At 36.1% G+C, this 17,694-nt stretch overlaps 1 protein-coding gene across 1 annotated transcript; it reads right to left on the bottom strand.

The window, feature by feature from the left end:
- Positions 1 to 438: 438 nt before the first annotated feature.
- On the bottom strand, positions 439 to 1,649 carry LOC145130655 (protein FAR-RED IMPAIRED RESPONSE 1-like). Its single transcript, XM_079065426.1, has 4 exons — positions 1,426 to 1,649; positions 1,188 to 1,197; positions 629 to 994; positions 439 to 528 (listed from the first exon to the last, which is right to left on the bottom strand). Exons 1-4 carry the CDS (start codon positions 1,647 to 1,649, stop codon positions 439 to 441), a joined length of 690 nt encoding a protein of 229 aa, XP_078921552.1.
- Between the last annotated feature and the right edge of the window lie 16,045 nt (positions 1,650 to 17,694).

Below are 17,694 nucleotides of genomic sequence, written 5' to 3'. Positions count from 1 at the left end.
TTCTCTTTATTTTTTCTTACATAGACCAAACATGCTTCAAAGTTGTAGTATGCTTGATTGACAGATATGTTAATTTCACTGTCTCATGTATCATATACATGCCTACCAAAGTGATAATGCCTTGATATCACATCTTTTCTCCAACGATTCTTAATGTACTGTTCAGGTATCTCCTTAATTCCATTTTTCATGAGTATGTTGAATGCGTGTATGCATAAATTCCCACAGCGGTTGAAGTGTTCATAAGTACATTTTACATCATTTTCTGGAAGTTTTATTTCTACATGTTCAAAATAAAATTAAAGCATTAAGTGTTTTTTCTATTGAATTAAATATAGTTGTATATATTGTTTTGTAATCATAACTGAATATAGTTGTATATTATGTTGTGATTCATCAAAATTTAAAATAATATTATATTATACTCAATTTCTCTTTTTAAATCGCTATTTTTGTCCGGTTGTTCCAATTTGTATAACTCTCATCCGTTCTTTGATCCAACATGTTTGTAATGGCAGTATCAGGAACCTTTGTAGATTTATTTTTGGACTTCATAAAACAATGTACTTGTATAAACTTTTGCAGCATGTTTTTCTATCGGTCGCGGTGAAATAAATTTATATATTGCCTTATTTGTTTCATGATCAAGCTCCTTTTGGGTATCTCTTTGTTTTTGAATTGCAATGTCATAGTTCATCACGAAATGTAAAAGTAAATTTCCAGATTTCAAGTAAGTGTTGAAAAAGGAATTCATGCTTTCTAATCTTGAAGTGGTTTTCATCAATCCAGACATTCTAGTGTCATTGAAGAATGCAGGTATACATTTGTCACGTAATTCGAACATATCATTGAACCATCTTTTATCTTCCAGATTGAATTCATTAATAATCAACTCCCACTTCTTCTCAAATTCATCAGGTTTGATATGCATGTTCCAAACAAGCTTGTTAAATCTCTTCTTGAAGTCCTTGTTTTTAAATAGATCCTCAGTAACCTATGAATAAACAATTTTACTTATATTAGTTTTTTTCTACATTAATATATGAATAAACATTAGAATATTACAAATTATATACTTATTTGGATATATCATATATGAGTAATCATATATGATTATGTACTCTAATGCATGATTAATCATTTATTATATTGTACAAACATATATGACTAATCATATATGATTATACAGTATGATATCTGATAATTCATATTATTAGAATACTTAATCATATACGATTAATCATATATGAATGTATATTATATTATACTATTAATAATATTTTACAGTCTATAAGCACATATGGTTTATCATATATGATTACATAGTTTTTTTTATTATAAATCATATATAAGTTATCATATATGATTTATATTATACGTTTATTTTTATTATACCTTTGCTTGAAGTTTTTCATTATGTGTCACATGCATAATCTGTGTCTTGAATTTGGTAAGGCGGATTCCACAACTTGTTTTATTGCTGGATCTTGATCAGTTAGAACAATTTTTGGTGCTTTCCCTTCATGAGCTCTAAGAAAAGCTTTAAGTAGCCATTCATAGGACTCAATTGTCTCTTTACTCAGCAACCCAGCGCCAACATTAACTGATTTCTTGTGGTGGTCAATTGTTGTGAATGGAACAAACACCATTTTATACATATATAAAGAAAATGTGTCTAGTACAATCATATTTGATTAATAGTATCTTTAAATTTAATTGTATAATTTAATCATAAATGTATAAATTATGTAAAGTATATATTTTAACTTACTTGTTTGTTCTAAAAGTTGCATCAAAAGATATAACTTCTCCAAACTCTGCATAAAAAGCCTTTTCTCTTTCATCTACCCAAAACATAGCAACCAATTGATCTCCATCTGTAGGAACTCAAATGAATAATTTGGGTAATGATCTCTACGATCATTCATTTTGTTTATCATTATTTGAGCATCCTTGTAACATAAGATTCTATTTACTCATCTCCTCAAGTTTTTGTAGTTTGTTACCTTCTCCCATACATATTCATATACTCCTTTCAAAAATGCTCGTACTTTGTGAGTCATTGTGGGGCTAATTTTAGATTTTAATGCGCGTGCTACAAACTCTTTTTCAAAACATGACATTTTTCTTGAATTTTTAATATAAGGTCTATCCTCAATATTTTCCAGTGGGTGGTTGTGCAATTCAAATAATTGCTTAACTTTGTAATTTGTTGTTCCATAAACATTTTCATATATAATCTTTACTGTACACCCAGTAATTATCTTGTTCAAATTTTGTTTCCTCTTGACAGAACTTGTAGCTAACGTATCACAAGGTTTTGGTTTATCCTTTCCACCCCTATTGCATATAACATTTTTTTTATTTGGCTATTGTTTTTGATTGGCTACTCAGTCTTGTATGAAAACCTGCCTTTTCTGCATAATCAGTATACATTTTTACTACCAAATTCAGTGATTTGAAAACGTTGTTTACAACTGGTACAAATTCTGTAGGGACATCTGGTTTATAATTAGATTCTTCAATTATGTTACTGCAATATGACTCATTTGTTGAATTGGAACTTTCACCTGATAAAAAATGGTAATTACAAATATGTTATTATATAATATTATGCTGTAATAATAATATATGATTAATGATATGTATTTATACAGTGTAATATATTATTAATCATATATTAGGATGAATAATCATATATGATTTTAGAGTTTAATATATAATTAGTTATATATTTCAATGTACAATCACGTATGATAAATCATATGTGATTGTACTTTTTGCTTTCTATTTCAAAAAAATTTAAATACAAAAATATTTTCTTTATTTGTGATTTTGTAATCTTGATTGGGGAAGTTCATAGTGATACGTGTTGGTCGTAAGCAAGCAAATGAAAATCTCGACAGGGATCAGGTACAATTCGTAACTCGTAACTAGTTAAGAGTCCCTAGAAGCATGTTGCAACATGTTAACCAAAGCCTCATTGACTCATTGTGTCTGAAGCCTTAATGAAATTCTTCTTACAAAAATTTATTCCCAATAGGTTGTATTCACAATAGTCCTCAAGCTACCTTTCTCTTCTCAATTTGGGTTAAGAGATGACTGCAAAGTCCTACTATTCGCAGAGGTACAATGGATTTTCGTAACCAGTCTTTTTCACCCTAAAGTTCTTATACTTGCACATACAATGATGCATACCCAAGACATCTCTAGTCCAAAAAAACTAGGACGTAGGTATGTCAAAATTTCGTGTTTATGATCCTAAATCATTTTTTCATGATGAGGGTGAGACCCAACAAACTTCAACTTTATGAATTGACGGTGAACATGTATTGTTCAAGATTTTCACGAAACCTTATTTTTCACTGTACCATTTTCGATGTTCAAAATCTCATTTTCATTTCTTTTTATGTGATCTTAATGAAATGTACTAATCCCAAGTCATTTCTTCCCAATAGATCTAACTCTTTATTTTTATGAAATGAGATTTTCGTATGAACATATGTCTTGATCTTTCGTTCCTTAAATTTTGTTCCAAAGCTTACTTGTTCTTGACTACACTGGTCACCCAAGTATTTTTCTTACAACTATTCGTACTTATATTAAGTTGCGAATTTGTATGAAAATGGTGCCACCCAAAAAGCTTATTAAAAAGAGGCCCTTCGGTACTTCTTTATAAGTATTCAATTATAACTCATGGGAAACCACACAAGCAATTCAACATCTCTCTTGATGACGAATGAATAATCTTTGCTCGAGATATTACTACCTTTATATCAAAGAATCTTTGATATCACAAACTCCAAAATTTTCTTATTATGATTCTCTATTTTCTTTTACAACACATTTACACTGAAGTCCTCGAGGTCATGGATATTACCAACCCAGACCTAGATTTCACAAGTGTGGCTTATGATTTCATTGACAATTCCTATAAGTGAATGAGGCCCAACCTCCATAACAACGATTGGTCTTGGTTCGTAACGATAAAAAGGTGATGGTTCAGTTTTTTGGGAATGTAGATTTAGCCGTTAGATGGGACGTTACTATTAATTTATCGTGGTTCGAGGAAAATGCTCATTACTTCTACACGTGGAAGCAGGGAGTGATGCCATTTCAACTACTTACTTTACACGCGGCAATTGGAAATTGGATCCTAATTTGAATTTGAATTTGACATCGGTTATAAAAGATTATGTGATTACTCCATTAAACCTTTCTGAATCCCGAAATTTATGCAAAGAACCCTAACCCTTCTTTGCGTTCAACATCAAAATTCTCTCGATCATTATTTCTATTGTTAACAAAACTGTTGATCAATTTAACACCACATAAGATGAATTTTCAATGTCGAGTATGAAGATTCAATATAAAAATGTTTGGTTTGATCATGTTGTTGAAAATTACCCTGAAGAACTGCAAATGTTGGATCTATATGTGAAGAATTATTGTCTTGCTCATGCTCTATTTGCATCATTTTTCTATTCCGATGAAGTGGTTGTCACTTCATGTTTCTCCGACTTTATACAACAAATCGGCTGAGATTATCACGTTCCAGATGGAATCGTAGAAGAACAAACATCCGACAAAGAAACAATTTCCCCAAATCCTTCAATTTCCATTAGAAATAGATACTCGAGATATTCAATGCAATGAGGTATCAGCCTCCTATCTCGCTTCTGAGTAGTTTCAAAAAGGCAAATCTTCCAGAAATTTGGAATTTCTTCTTTGGGATTACACTTCGATGTTTGACTAATAGGAGTACATGTATGGATAAAGCAAGGCTTCAATTCTATTCCACCATGGAAGGACTATACTATGGTATGCAATTCGATTATGCATCATTGTTGTGGGATGAGTTTGATGCTTTAATTTCGCACTCAAAGATGACAACTGAGATCTCAATTGCTCGATTTTGGAGTCTTATTTTTAAGGAAGTCTACAGTCAGGAAAGTATTATTTTTCATGCAAATGTTGAGAATGCTTAATTTCCTCATATCTTTATTCCTAAATCTACAATCGATGATCCACTCATTTTCCCTGTTGTTGGTCGAATTCCTGATGCCATGCTCAACTTCGTATCACCTAAGGATTTTGTTATTGGTGAAATACAAAGCATCCATGGACATGACTTCTTCTAGTGTAATTCCTAAGAAAATTACTTTTAGGGAAGGAAAATCTATAGACTCGCAAGTTCCAAAGAAGAAATCTAAGTCAAAGCCTATGTTGTTAATCAAGAGGCTTCTGCAAAGACTGTTTCTGATAAGTCTAAGAAAAGAGTTTCAAATAAGGTTACGAAAGAAGTTCCTGAGAAGTCTACATGAGTTGGTTTTGATGAGCAAATAGAGAAAGATGTTGAGGTGGGTCCTACTCAAGAGGTTATCTGTACGAAACCTATAAAGATAAAGATGAAAACCAAATCATGAGGGGTTGTGATTAAGGATGTTCCTGATGTTGTTATTTAGGAAAAGAAGAAGAGAAAAGTTGTTGGTGTCTTGAAACGACTTCATAAGGTTCGAGCTTTAAATGACGAAGAGCCATCTACTAAAGCCACACATTACGAACAGTTGAGACATATAGAGATAGTGAAGAAACGGAAGATGTTAAGATTGAGAATGAAGCTGGTACATTTTACATTTCACCACGAAAGGATATCATTGTCGAATCGAATTTTGAGGAGGTACGTATTTCTGATGTCACTTGGAACACTTTTGATGTGGCTCCGAACATCGATTCTAGTGAACATATTGTAACTTCAAACCCTGAGAAGACTCTAGTCACACCACCCGAAGTTGATAATTCTAATTCCAATATGGAGGAGGGTATAACTTTAAACATCACTGAGAACGTATCTAATACGGACTCAAATGTTAATGTGGGTGAAGGGATTACGACATCAGCTCTCGATACTTCAGCTGTTACACCACCACTACCACCACCTTCATCTTCATCACCACCACCAACTTCTACGATCTCCGTACTTCAGTTCCTATGGTGTCTCCCATATTTCAAGAAGTTATGAAAGAGTCAATCGCCTCGTTGTTCTCTTTACAATCCACTGATGCAGAGGTAACAGTTAATGAAGAAGAAGATTATGATGACAAAATGGTTGGATCTGTAGAATTGGAATTCAATCCCGAAGAAGATAATACTGAAGATCATGTCATTATGTCGGGTAAAGAATTCAAGATTATTAACTCTAAAATGAATTCAATTCTTCAATTTTTGAATGATAGTGTTAGGAAATCATCTGTTAGTGATGTGGAAGTTGAATTTTTGTTAAAGTCACAAGAGTCAAGGATTAGGACTTTAATTGAAGATTTCGATAAGCGTATTGATGAAAGGTTGGCTACTCATTCTCGTACTTTCAGTTATAAAATTACGAAATTACAAGAAATTGCTCGTAAGAGACATAAGTTATTTGAGAAGCTCGTGACTAATTTTAGAAACTCTGTCGAGTTGAAGGTTAAGGAGTTAAGTGATTTGTTTGTTAAAAAGGTTCAAAAGCTTGATAAGTTTTGTGATGGCATTACAGAAAAGGTGAACGTTTTTATTGGCGCTACTGCTCGACTAGTGGAGGATATTACTTGTACCAATAACAATTGCACTGGTGGGATGAAGCTGAAAAATAAAGCAGATGGGAAGGTTTTGATCGAATCGAGAAGTCTCTCACTAGATTTAAAGTTCTCTTTAATGGTTTCTTCTCTCGAATCGTGTTTCAAGTCTGAATCGGCACCGATCTCAATTTTGTGCTTCAACTTCCAACCAATGCTCCATGATCTGTGATTGTGTCGCAAGGGGTAGAAAGGGGGTTGGTTCATCGAAAGCTACTAATGAAGAAAGAGGTAAAGTTTTAGGGAAGGTAACTTCTACTCAAATTCCAACCTCTATACCAATGAAACCAATTCTGACTTCATCGACAAGAACAACAACTGATCCAAATATTAATGTTGACTTATCCAAGTTGCAACAGAAGAAAGGGATAAGTATTGGAGAAGGAGGATCAAGTTTTGTTGTTATAAAAAATACTTCAACTATTGATCCCAAAGACAAAGGGAAGGGTGTTCGTGTCGAGCACTCAGCTAAAGAGAAGAAAAGATTACAAGAGTTAGAGATGGAGAAAATAAGGCATTTGAATAGCATAATGATGCAAAGGAAAGACAATCCACCATGTCTCAACAAGGGTGATCCAAACAAACTTTGGTGTTATGAGACAATTGAAAGCTCAACATTCAGTGAAGACGAAGACTTTGTGGTCAAACAAAGGAAGAGTTATTCCACTAAAGATGTTGAGTTTAATCAACTGGACTTTCTAGTTAATGCCTCATTATTTGTCTTTCATCGGTTTAATCTTGTTGAGAATTACAAGATTAGGTGGAATTTAACAACCTGAAGATAAGATTTCATGCAGTATTTGGAAAGAACGAAGATGAAGTATGGTCGTTGGCGAAGATTGTCACGTTTGTATCGATAACTCCTGACTTGTTGTTTGAAGGAGTTTTGCAGAATTTTCGATACAACGTTATTCATGTAAATAACGTGCCATTAGACTTTACAGTAGTAGATTTTCCACTCATAAATGTGAATGATCTCATTACGACTGAAATGTTAATGGGTAATCTAAACAAGAATAAAATTCCAGAGAAAGCTACCTATGTTCTTGGATATAGGTATATCAAAACTTTTTTGGATGCTTATTTTGCTCATTTGGCTCTTACTGATATCGATCTCTCCACTCTCTACAACAAAGTGTCAAAAGTTCCTAAGGCACTGTTGAAATGGAAGATAAGCATAAAAGATTACAAAGATGGAGAGATTATTCATGATCCATGCGGAGTCGTCTTCTGTCACAACTCCAAATTTTTAGACCTAGCAAAGCCTAAACCCGAACCTAATACAAGTGAATTTACATTGCACTCCTTGTTGCATTGTATCCTCTATAGCCTTAAAGGGCTTGTTTATAAGGTTACAACTTAGCATGGATTAAAGCCTAAGTTAGTTTAGGGTAGTAAAATTCAAGTTTGGCAAAAGGATAAAGTTTAAAACATAAAAATAGCACATGTATATATAGAATTCGGTTTGGGGAATCTTTTCCCAAACTCAAAACCGAATTTACACTTAGGAATAAAGCAAAAACTGAATTCCTTCCTTGTTGACTAGAAACCGAATTCTTTGTTCTCTTTGACCTTAAGACCGAATTTAGTTGTTCTCTTTGACTTGAAACCGAAATCAACCCTTTCTAGAAGAACCAAGACCGAATTCACTTTCTATTGGACCACCATGACCGAATTTAGTTCTCTCCAGGTGAAGATATGGCCGAAAACCTCAATGGTGATCCTTTTGACACACTTTCCTAAGCTTACATTCACCGCCTCATAAGTTCCTTCATACATAAGTCACAACTTAAGTCCTATTCTCATTCTTACATCCAGTAACGAAAACATCTTCATTTCACTCTCAAATTCAAGTCTCTTTTCTCTCTCAAATTATCAAACTCATTTCATTCACTTGCAAAGTTCAGACAACTCCAGGAGATCAATTGCTTCCATATATCTATGAGTTTGGTAAGTTCCTATGGAACTCATGTGTTTTCACAACCAACTTATGCTTATTATCATCTTAATCACACATATATGTGTATAAACATTAGGATACAATTATCATTTCGTGTATCACCTCGAAGAATCACCGTTTCTATTCCGTATTCAAAACCGTTACCACACATAAGGTGAGTTCATATGTCACACCCCCAAACCGGAACGGCAGAAACGTTCGGGGGCGGAGGACGTCATGTTTAGTATCACAAGACATGCATCATAGTAATCAAAGTAACAAACAACCATTTCATTTAGAAAGAAAGTGTTTACAAAGTATGTGGTTCACATAAGATAGACTACAAAAGTAAATAACAAAACAAGACATGAAGCTGCTATGCTCTATCTTCTGAATCCCAGAGTGCATACTTGTCTACTAGTCTCCTAAAAATACAAGTTATTTTGAAAGAGTAGATCAAAATTTAAGATGGTGAGTTCATAAGTATTTTAGTGATGTAAGTAAGTTGAAAGTTCTTTTTAGAAAAGTTCGCCTGTTCCTCCAGAAGATACTATATCTTCTGATATAATGAAAGATAAGTAAAAATGACTCTACAATCCTTTCTATGAGTACTAAATGGATACAAGTTATATAAAACCCAGAGTAAACAAATAATCGATTGTGTGAATCTGCCCTAAGCCCACAACCAAACAAGGAACAGGAAATGAGGCGGAAGTCACACATCCTATTGTTTGTTAGGTCTTCGTTTTATATAACCCTAGTGTATTCACTTGGTACTCACGGAGTTAACTGTAATAGTTCCTTTATATTTGATGAAAACATTCTTTAAGAAAAACCCTTATTTTCTTTAGTAAAAATGGTAACCACAATAGTTCCTTCTATAATCACTTAGTTTATACTAGCTATATATAATTTAATATCGAACGGATAGTTAATTGTGTGAATCTGCCCTAAGCCCACAACCAAACAAGGAACGGGAAGTAAGGTGGAATTCACGCATCCAACCACCTATCGGATATTAATTATATATAACTCTGATGTATAAACTAAGGTATTATAAAATTAACCACTTAAGGTCCTTTAAGTTATATTGGGTTAATAAAATGGATTAAACCCTTTACTGGTAAGTTTCTAGTTTAGTTTACTCAATGTTCTATCTGAAAAAGTATGTTTTTGTACTAGAAAACGGTGTATTGAATTTGTATATTATGACCTGACCTATACCTGGTACCCCTTATGATTACTTGGTGTATACGGAATATATATATAGCTAAGATCGAATATATAGTAGACTGGGTGCATCTTCTTTAAGCCCACAACCAAACAAGGAACAGGAAATGAAGCGGATAGCACACATCCTACTATCTGTCGGACCCGATTAATATATATCCCTGATGTATGCACTAAGGAATCATAAAGTTAGCATTATAGGCCCCTTTCTAACTGAATGTACTAAGACTCGACTGTACTGTTTGTCTTTTGTAATAACGAAAGTATTCAGTAATGTTTGCAAAAAGTGACTACTGAAGCACTAACTACCTTAAAACCAGTTTGTTAATTAAGGTTAAATGTGATGTGATTATAACCATACTGATATGACACATGCTTTACCACGACGACCAAATGGCGCCGAAACTGATGTTATATTTGTCACACGTAGACTTGCAAGTCCCACTGTAGCTAGGAACAAGGTGTGGGGTGTCAATCCCGTATAGATCTATACACAAACTCATGCTCTCCCTCCAGGATACTCTGGTTACAAAACGCAACCTAGCAAGTATATTGCTAACTCGTGAAGTAGTGGCTCACATTAATGTTATAATATTCTTGCATTAGTATTGTATGTACTCTATGTTCTAGTGTATTGTATGTTCTCTTTGTATAGTGTATAGTATGTTCCTCCCTGTTTCTCATTATAGTATGTTCCTCCCTGTTTCTCATTATAGTATGTTTGAACTCCTAAACTATACCTATTATAGTTTACTAGTATGTTTACTTGAACTGTTACTGACTTGATGAAAAGACTCATTTATCTACTGAGTTATGATTATACTTTACAAATGGGGTTTTATAAACAATAAAGTAACATAACTTAAAAAGAGCTTTTGAAATGATTTGATCACTTATAAAAGCATAAGAAATCCTTTGAATAAGATGGTTATCCCAAATAACATTTACATAATTATCATTATGTTCAACTTGTACCCCCCCCCTTTAAAAGCATTTAAAACATTTAAAATATTGATTATAGGGGTATGAACTCACCTTATGTGGGTGATTCAATTGCAGATTCGCATAAGGATGAAAAGTTCCACGAATGAATTCCCGAGACACAAACGAGTCCTAAATGACATATAATGGCATATATAGGCATGAAATTAGTGTTTTACATAACTAACATGCAAGGAAACACCCTTAGGGACTAGGAAACACTCGAACTAAGTGTTATAATCACCTGTGATTAACTAAAGGGAGTATACAGCCACACCATGGAGTGTACGGCCAAGGGGTGTACGGCCATGGAGTGTACGGTCGTACACTCATGGTAAATCATGCAAAAGAGGGTATTCGATCCATGGGGAAACTAGTGGGTCTATTGTACAACAAGAAGATGAACAAGGTTCCCATTTTGGAGGGTCTTTTGGAGGGTCTTGAGGTGTGTACGGCCATGCAAGGGTGTACGGCCGTACACTCCTTTTGTTTGTGAAAAATGGTCATTTTTAGGGTGTTAATCAAGAGTTTCTACGGTATACTTAGCATATGGAAAGGATACTTACGAATTGGAAGCTTGAAGAGGGTTCACGGCCATCAAGAACAAGTGTGTGTTCTTGGTGAAATGGATGAAGATTTGAAGATCTATCATAAAGAGTTGTTTTCATGGATGAATCATGAGATGATACATAACTAGGGAAGATATCAAGAAGGATAGAAGGATCACTTATGATTTTGGAGGATTAGGATGAAGAACCTTGATGATACTTGAGAGAGAACCGATTTTCTAGACTTGGATGTGTAAGAAATGAATAGAAATGAAGGCATAACTCATAAATGGACATGAGTTCACGGCCACCATGGGTGTACGGCCGTACACCCATGTGTGCGGCCGTACACTCCTCTTGATGGAGTGTTTGGCTCGAGTGCAACGCGAAGAACTTAAGTTAACATAGCCCTACACCCAATCCTTAAGTGTACTAGGCTTAGAACACTCAAACAGACTCTAAACAATGCTAAAAGTTAGTAGAAATGAGTCTGACTCTCGATTGATTGGCTGGACAAAACAAAACTTTTTTGGGTTGTCACATCATCCCCCCGTTAGATGGAATTTCGTCCCGAAATTAGCTTTCTTAGCAGTACTCTTGGGGTTGTGCTCCTCTGATTGGCAGAATAGTCACTCGTAGACCTGGGCAACTTTGCCCTAATGTCCATGATAGGATTCATACATGTTCCATCTATCATTACCTCGTGTATACAAGTCGTATATAATTAAGATTAGTAAGACGGTCGGATGTGCGACTCTGCCCCAGGTCCACAACCAAACAAGGAACAGGAGATAGGGCGGAAACACACATACTAAATCTACATAATCATAATTATATACCACCCTCGCGTATACACTTATTAGTGATGGGTGGGCTGTATTTGTCCTTAGCCTCTGCGCTTGAACTTGGTCTGCTGAACGAGTGGTATTTCGGGAAGGTCTGCTGAATATACGGCGGCAAGGTTTCGAAGGGCAAAGTACTGTTCGCATGAGTACTTCGGGTTTTAGAATACGAGGCAGACGATTCCGAAGTCTGGGTCGGGCTGTCGTTACAAATGACGAGGGTTTCGTGAATCTGACGGTCAAGGCGATGGAAACATATGAACTTAGTATGGCGAGGACCACGCCAATTCATGATGAATGATAGCAACGAACTCTTTACTAAACAAAAGTTTGGCCGATTTGAAAGAAACGTCTGTTATACGATGATGTATCCCTAGTGTGCTCGACAATGTACACTGTGTAGACTTTCTAGTGCTTTTTGTTTTCTCCTTGATGTTAACACTTCTATGTATCGTACTGCGATGAGCGAGTACATACAATGAAAGTGCTTTGATAACTAGTGTCGATACTCTATATTATGATCCTCCTCGGTACCACTATGATCACCTAGCGTATACAAGTTATGAATAATTAAGATGAATAAGACAGTCGACTGAGTAACTCTGCCCCAAATCCACAACCAAACAAGGAACAGGAATTAAGGCGGAATCACTCACTCTAAGTCTGCAAAATCTTAGCTATGCACAACCCTGGTGTACATACTAAGCCATCATAACTTCTCTGAACGAATCTTTAGTTCCCTTGTAAATGTTGTGCCTTGTTCAGATGAGTGAGTTATTATAATTACTTTTAAATGTTTTCCCCAAGTTTTAATCTTATATAAATATAAATTAAATTCTTAAAGTAATTCATAGATCGAAGACGCACCGCTGGTCGTTGGGGACTCCGGGGTTGCTTCTCCTGCGGTGATCATCAGAATCCGTCCATCCGCACCTGAGTTCCTCGTTATGGGACAGTCCCTCCTATAGTGTCCAAACTCACCACAGCCATAGCAGGCTTGGTTTTCTTCAACTCCGGGGACTTGGGAGATAGGTTGGGCGGTGCCCTGCAGAACCGGGCAGTGTGTCCCTTTCTGTGGCAGTTCAGGCACTGCATTTCCCGACATACTCCGGTGTGGTGGTAGTTACAACCACACACTTCAGGAGAGTTCCAGCATACCGACTGGCAGGTGCTGGAGTAGCAGGTGTTGTGGCAGCGTATATAGAACCCTTTTGTTGCTCCTGCGGGGTTTCCTGGGTTGTTAGCTCTTTCCTCTTTTTCCCCGACTTTCGTTTATATTCCCCTCCCTTTGATGGCTCGGGAACAGGGACTACCACGCCATGGCAGACTCTGTGGTCATTGAGTCGCTGGGCCAGGCGTTTGGCACTATAGAACGTAGTTGGGTTAGAAGACAACACATCTCCTTGAATCGGGGTAGATAAACCCTCGATGTGCCTTTCTATCTTCTTACTCTCCGTGTTAACCACCCCGGGACACAGTGCTACCAGGTCGCTAAATCTGTCAGTGTAGGTCACTATGTCCGAACCGACCATGGTATGCTCCCATAGCTCTTGTTCCAGCTTTTGAACTTCGCCCCTAGGGCAATATTCTTCCAAAATCATCTCTTTTAGGTTCTCCCAACCTATTGAGTTAGCCACTGATAGGGTCAGTGACTTAACATGGCTATTCCACCATGTCAGGGCTCTGTCGGAGAAGGTGCAGGCAACAAACTTCACTTTGCTCCCTTCTGGGCACGAACAGATTCCGAAGACCGAATCTGTTTTCTCGAACCATCGCATCAGAGCAATGACTCCCCCGTTTCCATTAAAGGATTTGGGTTTGCATTTCATGAAGTCCTTGTACGAACACTCCCGTGGGTGTCCGTGGGTGACTTCGGGGTCGGTTAAGTGGGTATTGCTACCAGTTCCGTAGGTACCACTTTCACTGATGTGAGATAGAGCAGTTGCCACAGCGGCTGATATCACTGCTTAGAGAGCAGCAGGATCAAATTGAGGAGGAGGTAGTGGAGTTTGAACTGGAGTTATCGGAGTAGTGCGCCTGTTTGATCTGCGAGGAGGCATCTTTGCTAAAAAGAATACAAGTACGAGATGGAAATAAGTCTATAGCAGTGGATATAAGCCGAAGGCTGAAAGACTAAGTTATCCTAGTTCTGAACGTATTTGGTTCTGACTTTCATAGGGTTCCAGAAACAATTCATAAAGGAAGTCTATATAAAATAAACTTTTTTGAATCAGAAGTGGCTATCCTCGAATGAATCTCTGTGAATTGAATAACTGATACCGGTTGCATGAAAAGAAATAATTCTAACACATAGTGTGAGTTGTGTAACCACTACCTCACGAAGTCAATTAAGGAAATTATTGATTAGTGTGACGCATAAGACGTTTTGTTTCTTCGGCTGATCCTTCTCTGATAACTTCTCATGAACCTGCTCTTGTTCCTCCTTGACTCTTTTGCTGACCGCTATGAGGAAGTGGTTACATCTATCTGGGTTTGTCGTGCGAGAATGGAAGTGTCTAAAGAATCTATGAGATTAAGTGTAACTTCATGGGGTGATCCTTACCGGGTCCTCCTACAATTGCGCAATGTATACAAGTTATATATAATTTAAGATTAAATAGACCTTCGAATAAGTGATCCTACTCCAAAACCACAACCAAACAAGGAACAGGAAGTGAAGCATAGATCACAAATTCTAAGTCTATAAAATCTCAATTATATAAAACCTTGGAAGTATACACTCCGGAATCATAGACCTACCAGAAGGGTCTTTTAAGTTCTCACATAAGTTATTTACAGTGCCTAAAATACTCCTATAGTATTTTAATGTATTGAACTTGGTATGTTTTAAACTTCTTGTTGTCTTGTAGTATCATAAAATACTCCCATAGTATTCTAACTTTTTGTTCTGATCTAGAAATCCCTTGAATAGAGTTAGGTAAGTTTTAAGACTGTTGCAATACCACATCACTCCCAAACACATGTCGGTCACATCTCGAATGAATACAGTTCATCAGGCTATATTGATCCCAACTATGATTACATAACTGTCCAGGTTTGACCGCAGTGTTCAACCTTTAAATACTTATGTTCTGTTCTTCTTATGATAGTTGTTCTAGTATGTATATATGTATAAGCATGTATGTATACTTTTATAAGGTATTGTTATATTTTTAAAATATATTATTATCCAGAGCACTTCGGCCCCATTGTATTTATAGTTGTATATCTTTTATAGGTTAATATACTTAGTTCACTATAAACAATGCTCTGATACCAATCTGTCACACCCCCAAACCGGAACGGCGGAAACGTTCGGGGGCGGAGGACGTCATGTTTAGTATCACAATACATGCATCATAGTAATCAAAGTAACAAACAACCATTTCATTTAGAAAGAAATTGTTTACAAAGTATGTGGTTCACATATGATAGACTACAAAAGTAAATAACAAAACAAGACATGAAGCTGCTATGCTCCATCTTCTGAATCCCAGAGTGCGTACTTGTCTACTAGTCTCCTGAGAATACAAGTTATTTTGGAAGAGTAGATCAGCATTTAAGCTGGTGAGTTCATAAGTATTTTAGTGATATAAGTAAGTTGAAAGTTCTTTTTAGAAAAGTTCACTTGTTCCTCCAGAAGATCCTATATCTTCTGATATGATGAAAGATAAGTAAAAATGACTCTACAATCCTTTCTATGAGTACTAAATGGATACAAGTTATAAAACCCAGAGTAAACAAACAATCGATTGTGTGAATCTGCCCTAAGCCCACAACCAAACAAGGAACAGGAAATGAGGCGGAAGTCACACATCCTATTGTTTGTTAGGTCTTCGTTTTATATAACCCTGGTGTATTCACTTGGTACTCACAGAGTTAATTGTAATAGTTCCTTTATATTTGATGAAAACATTCTTTAAGAAAAACCCTTATTTTCTTTAGTAAAAATGGTAACCACAATAGTTCTTTCTATAATCACTTAGTTTATACTAGCTATATATAATCTAATATCGAACGAATAGTTAATTGTGTGAATCTGCCCTAAGCCCACAACCAAACAAGGAACAGGAAGTAAGGCGGAATTCACGCATCCAACCACCTATCGGATATTAATTATATATAACCCTGATGTATAAACTAAGGTATTATAGAATTAACCACTTAAGGTCCTTTAAGTTATACTGGGTTAATAAAATGGATTAAACCCTTTACTGGTAAGTTTCTAGTTTAGTTTACTCAATGATCTATCTGGAAAAGTATGTTTTTGTACTAGAAAACGGTGTATTGAATTTGTATGTTATGACCTGACCTATACCTGGTACCCCTTATGATTAGTTGGTGTATACAGAATATATATAACTAAGATCGAATAGATAGTAGATTGGGTGCATCTGCTCTAAGCCCACAACCAAACAAGGAAGAGGAAATGAAGCGGATAACACACATCCTACTATTTGTCGGACCCGATTAATATATATCCCTGATGTATGGACTAAGGAATCATAAAGTTAGCATTATAGGCCCCTTTCTAACTGAATGTACTAAGACTCGACAGTACTGTTTGTCTTTTGTAATAATGAAAGTATTCAGTAATGTTTGCAAAAAGCGACAACTGAAGCACTAACTACCTTAAAACCAGTTTGTTAATTAAGGTTAAATGTGATGTGATTATAACCATACTGATATGACACGTGCTTTACCACGACGACCTAATGTGTAACACCGTAATTTTCCAAACAAAATTTTCATTTTAAAATCGCATACTTTTCGTAACATATTGTATAGAAATCTCGTTGATTCAAATTACAAAACACAACTCCATTAATAAGCCAGGATCCTCAAAACGTGACTCTTTCTCTGGTGTGTACAATCAAGCCGGTGTCTTCCCGCGATCCTCTAAGATACCTGAAACACATAACATATAACACGGTAAGCACGAAGCTTAGTGAGTTCCCCAAAATACCACATATAACACATATTAGCCACTCGAGGCTATAACTTTGTGGGCCCACTGGCCCTAACTCTGTGGACCCTTTGGTCCCAACTCTGTGGACCCTCTGGTCCTAACTCTGTGGACCTTCCGGTCCTAACTCTGTAAAAAACTCTGGAATACACACAGCATAAATCACATAGAAATAATGCAGTGCAGCACATCACATACATAGCATACAAGATACTCTGTCACATAACTCTAATTACCACTCATGGTAAAGTATAGTGAGAAGACTCACCTGACCAGCAGCAAGTAAAGACCCCGCTCCTGGATTTCGAACTAGCCTCCACTTAACACAAGGGATGAATATCTCTAAGTGATACTCAAATCACAACCCTAATGACCAACGACTATTCTTCCTCTCTTTAACTCTTTGAAGTGGATAAAAGACCATTTTACCCCTCCATGGTCTCTACTACTTATGTTGATCAAAGCCCCAAAGTCAACAGAAGTCAAACTCGAGTCAACAGTCCATGTTTGACCCGACTCGCCGAGTGCACCCTTGCGACTCGTCGAGTCCACTTACTTTCCTCAGAAATCTCGT

This window comes from Lactuca virosa, chromosome 8, assembly GCF_052849685.1.
Source record: "Lactuca virosa cultivar CGN04683 chromosome 8, Lactuca_virosa_CGN04683_v6, whole genome shotgun sequence".
In the NCBI taxonomy this organism is placed as follows: Eukaryota; Viridiplantae; Streptophyta; class Magnoliopsida; order Asterales; family Asteraceae; genus Lactuca; species Lactuca virosa.
The sequence above is the reverse complement of the archived record's forward strand: the minus strand, read 5'-3'. Positions and strand labels throughout refer to the sequence as shown.

Bases quoted from the DNA above. Each gene is read 5' to 3' on its own strand.
- LOC145130655 (XM_079065426.1), bottom strand. From the start codon at position 1,649: ATGGTGTTTGTTCCATTCACAACAATTGACCACCACAAGAAATCAGTT. The intron at 529-628 runs GCAATATATAAA...AAATCTACAAAG, and splicing joins TTGATCATGAAACAAATAAG to GTTCCTGATACTGCCATTAC.